At 32.8% G+C, this 11,036-nt stretch overlaps 1 protein-coding gene across 1 annotated transcript; it reads right to left on the reverse strand.

Annotated features, from left to right (window-relative positions):
- Nucleotides 1-2,056: 2,056 nt before the first annotated feature.
- Nucleotides 2,057-3,037, reverse strand: LOC114269376 (uncharacterized). Its single transcript, XM_028210678.2, has one exon. It carries the CDS (start codon nucleotides 3,035-3,037, stop codon nucleotides 2,057-2,059), a length of 981 nt encoding a protein of 326 aa, XP_028066479.2.
- Nucleotides 3,038-11,036: the final 7,999 nt, after the last annotated feature.

The raw sequence follows: 11,036 nt of genomic DNA on the forward strand, positions 1-11,036 counted from the left end.
ATTTGAATGGATGATGTAATTTCGCAAATTTGGCTATGTCAACAGTGTTTAAATTTGTGCCTTTATCTGAATTTAGTTGTCTATACAAAAATAACGTTGTTGTGATTTTCCCAGTATAATCAATGCCGTGGAATTGGAACCAGCTTAAGGTGGATGGGGGGTTTTTGAGTGGTGATATGGTGTATAGGGTTGTGTATATATATATATATATATATATGTATATATAAATGATTTCTATATGAGTTTATCTCTGTTCAATTTTTTCTGGTTTGGTCAAAACACAAAGAAATCGCAAAAAAAATTATAGGCAAATCAAAGAAATTTCAACCTATTCAAAATACAGAGAAAATTTTAAAATACAGAGAAAATCACAGAAATTGAGCAAACTAGAGAAATTTCAAATACAGAAATTTCAAAACATAAAATTTCTTTATGTTTTGAAATTTCTTTGGATCAAAATTTCTTTGAATCGAAATTTCTCTAGAAAAATGTTGTGGGACTCCAACCACTATAAAAATATTATAAGTCTTCTATCTTATAAAATCTTAATACCAAGGATCTTAAAAAAAATCCCCTAAAATTAATTTAAAAATAAATAAATAAATTTTATAATATATAAGGAAAATAATTTTAAAAATAAAAGAATAAATTAAATTTTAACTATTTTCATTAGAGTTAGACTTTTTCTTAATCTTTTGTCATTACTTGTGTGTTTGAAGTTCCTAATAAGAAATACATTTCATAGTTTAATTGGTAGAAATTAAAGAATAAATAACAAAACCTACATTTATGATAAATTTTAAGGAAAAATACATGTAAGTGCAATTCTTAAAAAATAATTACTAATTAATGAAAGAATTTATCATTTTACGTTTAAAGTTTGTAAAGTTTATCAGTAATCTATAAATATTTTCTTAAACTTCGATTAACATGTAATATTCCCTAAATTTTATTGAAATTAATTTAGAAAATAAATTAGCTATAATTGTAGAGATAGAGTGGATGGACTAGAAATTTGAGTTAAATTATTTTGCCTAACATTAGCTCAAGATAATTTGGGAGTTAAGCGAATGAAACTTTTGTACTTTTTAATAATTTTTTTTCCCAATAAACTATGTCCATAAAAATTAAAAATTAAAATCATTAAAATAAAATTCATGATGAACCTACTAGCCCCACGAGTCCAACTACACCATTTAGGCACCGTTCGAGAAGACGGTTTTGGGCTAAATTAGCCACTACCGTCTAAAAAAGGCTAAATTAGCCACTACCATCCAAATGAGATTCACGTGCTTACACACAACCCAACCCAGGTTGAATTTACCAAACTAACCCCTCTCACTCTGATTCACACTATCACCACCTCACCACACACACAACATTGAAATTTTCTAGGGCACACCACACGCTGAAGCCAAAAAGGTGAATTGCCAACGCCGAAAAAAGAAGACATCTCGCGAAGCATACCAAAGTCGATCGCCACCATAGAACACATCATTGGCGTTACAGAAGACTCGTGGAGCTTGCCAAAGTCGAACGCCGTCCAGGTGCATATTTGCGGCGTCGAAGAAGAACTCACCGTCCCAAACACCACCGATCGTCAGGTATTGGTTATTTTTCTTTTTTTTTTTTTTTTTTTTGTGTGCGTAAATCCATCTCCTTCAACCCGATTTGGTGGGTTCATTTGTGAAAGCCATTGTTGAGGGTGCTTAAAAATTTTCCTCCATTTTTTTTTAATGTTTATTTTGTGTTTGGCATGTGGGAAACCCACTACTCTGTCATGTAAATTACGGCCAGGGCCGGCCCTGAGATTTAGGGGGCCCAAGGCGACCTTCGAAAATGGGGCCTTTCTTACATTGAAAAAAAAAAGTTGATGGATAAAACGATAAGTTACAATTTTTTTTATTTGTTTGTAACCACAAAAAAATTTACTTACACATACAATCATTAAAATTATAAATAAAAATTTACTTTCATATATTAAGATAGGAAGCCATCATTACAAATACTCAAAAAAATAAAAATCTGGTTTTGTTGCTTTATAGTTTAGCAATATTCAGTTTACAATTGAACCAAAATCACTAATGAAACTTGGATAATCGAATTTATCCACCATATCTTTTTCAATGGATAACAAAGCTAACACATTCAATCTTTCTTGTGACATAGTTGACCGAAGGTAAGATTTGATTAACTTCAACTTTAAAAAACTTCTTTCTCCAGAGGCCATTGTAACAGGTATAGTTAACAAAATTCTATACACAATCCATGCATTTGAAAAACAACCATCCATTGTTTTTAAATAATTTAATACTTCAATTGGCCTTTTGATTCCTTTTGGTAAAACTTCTTTCAAGACATTCAACTCTGAAAATAGATCTCTCCCATCAATATCAGAAAGTTCATCATGTTTCAGAAAATCTTCAAGATTAACACAATAAGTCTTCAAACATTCCTTGTTGGTAGAACTTAACTTTTTCAAATCAAACAAAAATCCAAAGTTTTCCTCATATACTTGAAATTGTTCAAACCTACTCTTAAGTGAAGAAAGAGCTTGATCAATTATATACATAAAGTAATTAACTCTAAAATATTCTTCAGCAGTCTCTATCACCTCTTCACTAACATTCTCATCAAATTGCTTCTTTTTGCGAATGACACGCTTTTCACGAAATACTAGATCAATTTCCATTAGAGTAGCAACTTCTGTAGCCTCAATTATGGCATCCAAAAATCCAGTTTCTCTATATTTTTCAAGAAAGGTAATGAGTACTTTTAACTGAATTATAGCAACATCAATATGTATGTCTTCCTTTTGAAATATTTTGCTTACTGAGTTAACTGCAAATAATATATTGTGCCAAATAATCATGCCAAGCAAAAATTCAAAGTTCTCAATTTCATATGTTGCTAAAGACTCAGCTTCACTCTTTGTATTGTGGGGTTCACCAAGATTTGCCAAATGATTTAAAGTATCTCTTATTTGTGGAGCTTGATATCTTATTGCTTTAACACTTGCAACGCGACTTTCCCACATTGTTTGTGACAATGGCATCAATGTGAGACCTTCCACATGATCTTTGAAAACTTTCCACCGCTTTGTAGAAGATGAAAACAATAAATATATACGTTGTAACACTCCAAAAAAAGAGATAGCTTTGGGATAAGAGTTAACCATATCACAAAGTGCAAGGTTAAGACTGACAATCACATAGTGTGTAGAATGCTCTAGGATTTATTTCAAGTAGCCTTTTTTATACACCTTTGTGTTTCCCTTTCATGTTAGAGCTAGTATCATATCCTTGCCCTCTTATATCACCAATATCAAGTTGGAGTGTGCATAATACCTCTTTAAGTACATTAAAAAGACCCAATCCCGATGTGTCATCCACCTTTAAAAATTCTAAAAAGAACTCTTCCACCTATACTTGATTAGTTGAAACATCCACACATCTTATTACAAGGCACATTTGTTCTTCATGACTAACATCTGGAGTACAATCAAGAATAACTGAAAAATATTTTGCTTTTTTGATTCTTTTCACAATTGTACTTTTGATCTCACCCGCTAACATCTGTATCAATTCATTTTGGATTTTGTGACCAAGATAATGGTAATGAATTTCATTCCTTTCAATGTGATGAAGGTGGTCTTGCATTACCGAATCAAATTGAGCATTCATTTCAATTAAACTTAAAAAGTTTCCATTTCTTTCTTGATAAATCTGCTCATTGTCTCCATGAAATGTTAAATTATTTTTAGCAAGAGTTCTCACAACAGCAATTATCCTTAGTAACACATTTTTCCAATGTTCTCTCTCCCTATTGATTTGTTCTTGAACACCTTTATCAATTGTTTCATTCTTTTGCAATCTTTTTTCCAATTCAATCCATTTGCTCATTCAAGTAATGTGCTCATTGCTAATTTCATGACTTCTAAGCCTGTGACCTAGATTCTTCCAATCTTTAAATCCATTAGTAGCCAACTGAGTCTTGTTCCCATCTTCCTTAAACAACTTACAACAAAAGCAAAATACTTTGTTTGAAGCATCTCAATATACTAGCCATTTTCTATCTTGCTTCTCTCCATTTGATAAATTTTGAATGTAATATGTAGAGGAGAAATGTCTATCCTTGTCATCTCTAGGAAAATTGACAACATTACTTCTTACAGGACCTTTTTCAACTAATAAATCTCTGAAATTCTGATCAATCTTGTCTTGGGTCATTAATATTTAAAGGTCCATATTCAACATTAAAATCTTCACTTTCAATGGGTTCCTCATTCACCAAATCTTCATTTTCATTCTCATTCAAACATTCAATAGGCTCTTCAACACCCAAATCTTCATTATCATTCTCATTACATTGATTAAGTTCTTCAATTACCAAATCTTCATCAACCAAATATGAATTTTTTATTTGTTTCTTACTACCAAAGCTCCCGATTGAGATTGAATAAAATTTTCTAATTTTTGCTTCTTTTTCCTTTTTTCACATCCAGAAATATAATTCCTAGGAAGCATGACTACTCTATATAATCACAAATCCACACAAATCCACACAAATTCACAATCACTGATTTCTGCAAATAATATACTTTCATAATTAGAGCATAACAAAAATTATAGACTTCCACTAAAGAACATAAATTAGGTAATTTTCTAATTTAAAGAACAAATTATATAGGGCAAGAAATTAGGAGGAAAATTAGGGAAAAAATTAGGGCAAGAAATTAGGGCAAAAACTTTTTCTATTTAAATGTGATATAGATATATATATATATATAGAGAGAGAGAGAGAGAGAGAGAGACTCACAGTTTTGATGCCCAAAATCGTTAATGCGCAGTAGCGTCCGTCAAATATGGAGGAGAGGAGAGGACTGAAGGTGGACTCACACAGTTTCATCTGTCCAATGCGAGAGAGAGATCAATCCAATATGAGAGAGAGAGAGATGTGTTTCTTTCAATGTTTCTTTCAGTGAGAGTGACCCACGTGAATTCATTCCTCTCAGCCTCCTCAGGGTGGGTATTATGATGTGCTTCTTATTTTTGGGCCCATGTTGAATTGGGCCTCTATTATGATATATATATATTTTTTGGGGCCCCATGTTCAATTGGGCTTATAATATTTGGATTTTTTTTATTTTTTATATCTAAAACACAAAATCATATTTTGGGGCCTTATTTTCAGCCCAAATCTCGGAGCCCAAGGCACAGGCCTCTTTGGCCTGCCATTAGGGCCGGGCCGGGCCTGATTACGGCAAAAACCTAATTTTTTTGTTTCTGAATCTGAGGTTCATGTTTTGTTTTTCTTTGTTTTTTTTTTTTTTTTGTGAAACTGAAGATCTGATAATTTTATTTGTTTGAGTGGTCAATCTTTTGTGCTTCATCAGATTCTGTAAATTATGTTTTTTTTTCAATTTTTTTTTTAAACTGAGCTTCTGATAACCCTTTCACAAATTCTGATGTGCTGAAGTTCATGTTTTTTTGTTTTTTTTTTTTGTTTTTGTTTTTGTTGTTGTTGTGAAATTGGTATAGTTCCTGTTTCTATCTTGCCAAATTGATAAAGCAGATGAACCATTTGACAAAGTTATATATTTAATTTTAAAATTTTATTTGGGATTTTAAAATTAACCCTTTGAACATGAAGGAACAATACTGAACAAGAGTTAATTTTTTGCCAAAATTAATTTTTTTGGGATTGTAAGTAACACCACGAATTAATTTTATATTTCCCAACATGAATTAATTTTTTTTTTTGGCCTTTTGAATTGTTTGTAATTGAGGTTCTGTTTCTGTTTTTTGCCAACATGAATTAAATTATTTTTTTTGTAATTTTATTCTGCTCATGCTTTTTTTTTTTTTTGTTAATCCTTTCACCATGGCGATCTAAATTTTTTGTTAACCCTTCTGAATTTTTGTTTTTTTTTATTGTGCTTCTATTTCTATAAAAAAAAATTTCATCATGTCGCAAAATTGTTTTTTTTTTTTTTTTTTATACCATGGCCTTCTGAATTGTTTGTGACTGAGGTTCTGAATTTTTTATTTTTGTGAGTTGCTCGAATTCCTATTTCTATCTTGCCAAATTGATGAAATGATGACAACACAGAAGTAGATCAGAAGTTAGATTTCAATTTGAATTATTATTTGGGATTTATAAATTAACCTTTTGAACATGAACGAACAATACTTACCATGAATTAATTTTTCGATTGTAAGGAACAACATGAATAAATTTTATTTTTGCCAACATGAATTAAATGTTTTTTTTCCTCTAACTCTACTCCATGGAAATGTTGGGTTAGCTTTTTGATTGTCTCTTTTTATTTTGTGAAATTTGTATTTTATCTATTAACTACAGTCATGGTGTGGATTAGGGTTTTTACATTGCAAATGTTAGGTTAGGGTTTTTATTACATATTTCTCTTAAAACTTTTGGATTACGTTCTTTCTGACTATGCTCTATGGAAATGTTGGGTTAGCTTTTCGATTGTCGAATTATTTATTTATCTCTTCACTAAAGCTGTCCTAGTTTCGATAAGGGTTTTAAATTATGTGCAATTTCTGTTTTCTGAAATACAAATTTTAGAACCCCTTAATTAACAAGACAAAGTCAATTCATGTTGAGGGTTCTTGTCAATCTCAATTGTAGCGCAAGAGGAACAGTACACCTTTGATTTAACACATGGAATTTAGTTTCTAAAATTGAGAATTTGAAATGTTAATTTGGTTAATTGTATCTTTGTAACGCCCTAACTTCTGGGCCATTAAATATATACAATAATACAACACAAGTAGGATAGATAACCAAAACATCTTAATATACATATATAACCAGAGTTAATATCACAGATATTTTGTTTATGTTCCATTACAGGATTACCAAAACATTGCCAAACCAAAAGTTGAAAGGAAAAAAAACTACTAGTCTAAGTCTTCATATGAACCACAGCTCTAACACTTCATCTTATTTGCCTTCGAAATAACCTTCACCATTGAAACTACTTCATCACCTTGCATGATACGCCATGAGCTTGGAATGTCCAGTAAAAACACCCCCCCATATCTTCTATCAACCACTTAACCATACACAGAACAAATTGGGTAACATAACATACAATAGTTCAATGAATTAGCAGTTAGACTAGACATCTAGAATCCCCCAAAGAGATCCTTCTACCCAACCACAAGGATTGAACACCGAATTATTCAGAACCTCCCCTTTTGCTGCATTGCAAACCTTACCACATATGCCCACCTCCCGGTTATCTATCAATCAGTGACATTGATGGACCTCAAAGGGACAGCGAAACAAGTGGGCTCGTTTACACCCAAATTGTGCCTAGGGCTGGCTTACACCCTGCACATATCATACCAAATCGTGCCTAAGGCTCGCTTACACTCTGCACATACCATACCAAAGGGCTTGCTTACACCCCGAAACCACCGCATAAAGTCTGAATACATCCATGTCAACCTAAGGGCTCGCTTAGACTGCTTGCGTAAGAGTTAACTCATTTGATTTTAATCCCATCTTAATTCATGTCATTCATATGTATAAATAATTCCACAACACTAATGTGAACGTCACCCATTGCCAACCCCTTATCATTTCCCGTTTATTAGATCTTTTGCCAAGCAAGTTAGTCACATTCGGTAATTCGGTAATATAAAAGAGCCTGAGACAAACATAAGAGCGGAAATATAGCCTATGATAACCATGCATAAGTATGGTATGGCAAGCAAACAACATTAGGCATGCTTTGAAATACTTAGAGACAAATAACACAATAAAACACCATTTTCAGCATTGTTCAGTTCTGCAGGGCTAACAAGAATGCTTTGGTAAAAATACTTCCAGGTCACATTAGGGGCTGAAATTGCACAGAAACAATAATCAACCCATCTAGTTTTAGTTCCAATTTTCAAAATTTGCATAGCACCTCCATAAATTCATTTACAAGCTATATTCAAAAACCTGTCCAGATTTGTCACCCTTTGGGAAAACTAGCTTTCCTTTCAATCTATCTGATTATTTTCACCCAAAAAAATTCCGTTTGAAAGAGGACTCAGAAATCTAAATTTTGACAAAAGAACCAACATGAGATGATTTTTCTGTAATTTTATAAAATTGAAAGAAGTGGACTGTTTTTCAAAGACTCAGGACCAGATTTTTAAATGCAATATCCAATCCCTAAAATCACACAAGGAGGGGCTAATAAAATTCTCACCATCTCTAAACACAACAAATATTCTACATTAAATTCAGATTTGATAAATACATAGATTTGATATTTTTTTTCATTAGAGAAGTTGCAGCAGTGCATAATTTGACAAATTTGTAAGGCAAAGTTACTAAATCAAACCCACACTTTCATACACATCAAAAACCCTATTTATCATTAATATGCAACACAAGAGGGCATCTAGACAATAGGATGAGATGGGTGAAAGAATTGGAGAAGACATGAAAAGGGTGTGTTCTTACCTTGACTCAAGAAAACACCTTTTCTTCATATTCTCCTTTTTTTCCTCTTCTTTTTCTTCTCTGCTTCCCTCTAATCACACTCTTCTTCTCTCACCCTCTCCTTGGCTGCTGAAATATGGGGAATTGAGACAAGGCTCTCAATTTATAAGCCATGAATTTGAGTTAAAAAAACCATTTTACCCTCTTGCTTAAAGACTAAGGAAAATGATAAATATCTACATATTTTGTGTTTCACTAATTTGCTCAAATAAAGAATAAAATAAATAATAAAAATATTTATTTAAAGATATTTATTTGCTCAAATAAATAATGAAGATTCAAATAACTAATATTCAAATAGTCTAAAAAAAATAAAATGTATGAATTAATTTCGAAACTAGGAGGTAAATAAATAAAAACCAAGTTTTAGGGTATTTCCAATTGTAAAGTGGCGCTCTAGGATTTAATTATAATCCAAAATAAAATACAACAAAATTGTTCTTTATTGGACCATTTTATAAAATTTTATGAAATTTGAGATTAAAATGCAATTAACCTAAGGCTTAGGGTTTCAAGTGTAATTACCAAAAATTAGGGTCTCTACAATCGTTCTATAGAAGGATAGAACAAATGTAATGAATTGTACATTAATTGAAAAATGGAAATGGAGTTATGATATATGTTATTCGTGTTTTATAGGAAAATGCTCAAATTTCACTTACGGAGAAATTTATAATTGAAAACTTACATTTTCCCTGTTGTAAAACTCCATTTTCAAATAACAAATGGGGACATTCCTCAATTTTTAACAATCTGACAATTTCCTAAACTGTTAATAATGTGCCACCTACATGTTAGTCTTTCACCTAGTCAGCAAACATAACATAGCTTCGTTTACTTCTATTGCAACTTCTAGTACATAGCCACATCGGATGTGTACCTGTGGCTATGGCCACTGTATTGTTAAGATATCCAGGGCGTCCCTACTTTGCAAGTCCCCACCCTGTAGTGAGTGCCCAATTCATTAACGGTCATAACTGCATTTCATTATGAACCAATTGACTAATAGCTTTGTCATTTGCACTCATTAGCCTTGTGTTAGTTGGATTGGTTGGTGCGAAAAACCTAGGCAACAGAGCACGGACTATGCGCCATCCAGAAATGACATTGTCATTCAATTACGGGATGATGTTATTGTTGGTTTTTTTGGCTTTTGAAGGTTACTATTGTAATTGTGAGCGTGCCAGCAAGGTTCAATCAGTCCTTACAGAATATTAATTGCCAACCAATTATCAGACAATTGTGTTTTAGTTCTTTCAGCCTCAATGAAGAGGACTTTTACTGGTGGCTTTGTTTAGGAGAATTAAACAAACAATGATTAAATGAAGAACAATTGTAGCATTTCATTAAGTAAAATGAAAGACTTACAAAGATCCAAATCAGACTCGTAGAGGTTTACAGCAGCAAACTACTTGAAACTACTCCTATGAACGAAGTGCAATGCAGTAACTAAAATACAGAAATATAAAGAACAAGAAATGTAAAAACTGGAAAGGAAATAAAGTAGAATAAAACTGGTTTTTTGGATCGAAGTGTAGGGGCTTTTTCTGAGGCATTCTCTGCTATTTATACTTCTTAATGACAACCATCGGAATGGACTTCTAACCGTCGAACCATCCTTTCATGACCTCTGATCATGCTTTCTTGCAGTTAGCTCCACTATGCCATATGCAGTTAAGCTTCCCTCTTGATTTTTGAATTTAAATATATGAGTAACCGTTAATGGCCATGTCACCTTGCATCTCTTTGCTGATTCAGTGCTACGCAGATCTATAATAAACCAATGCTGACTGCCACGTGTGTGATTATGATTGAAGATTTGAATTGTCTTCCTGTACTGCCCTCATTCTGCCATGTGCTGAACTGTGATTGGCTTGTACAAAATATGTAGCCAACATTACCCCCCGCACTAATATACCCAATACTTGGTGATATTAGTGGAGCAAGGTATTTTACCCACGTCTTAGAACGTGCATGGGCTTTTGCATTTCTCAGAAATGTAACTGTCATTCATCATTTGCATTAAATTCTCTTCTAACCCTTGAACAATCCCATTATCTTAGTATTCGAAAAGACTGATACATCTTTTATGGCCAAGCCAATCTTTTCTTACATTGATCAAGCATACGAAGAGTTATTTGATGACGCTGTTCGTCCTCGAAAGAACCTTCATGCATTGATTAGCCACCTTTATCCACCTCTATTTATACAAGTTATGGAAGCTTTCGCAAATCATCGACCTTTAAACCAAGAACCTACTGCTTACGATTCTTTACAACACAAATTTGTAATCATGGATATCAAAAGCTCTTCTTCTGGAACAAAACTATCCACGTGGGACGAAGCTGCTGCTGCTTCTTCTTCTTCTACGACTACTGGCTGGGGAACTTGGTCTACCACTGCTCAACCTCAGACAAGGGAACGCATTCATCATCGTTTCCCTAAATTCGATGACCCTCTTGACGTTCCTCCTTCCAAACGCAGTTCAGTAGTATATCCATATGTTT

This window comes from Camellia sinensis, chromosome 13, assembly GCF_055761805.1.
Source record: "Camellia sinensis isolate YWXY chromosome 13, ASM5576180v1, whole genome shotgun sequence".
Lineage (NCBI taxonomy): Eukaryota > Viridiplantae > Streptophyta > Magnoliopsida > Ericales > Theaceae > Camellia > Camellia sinensis.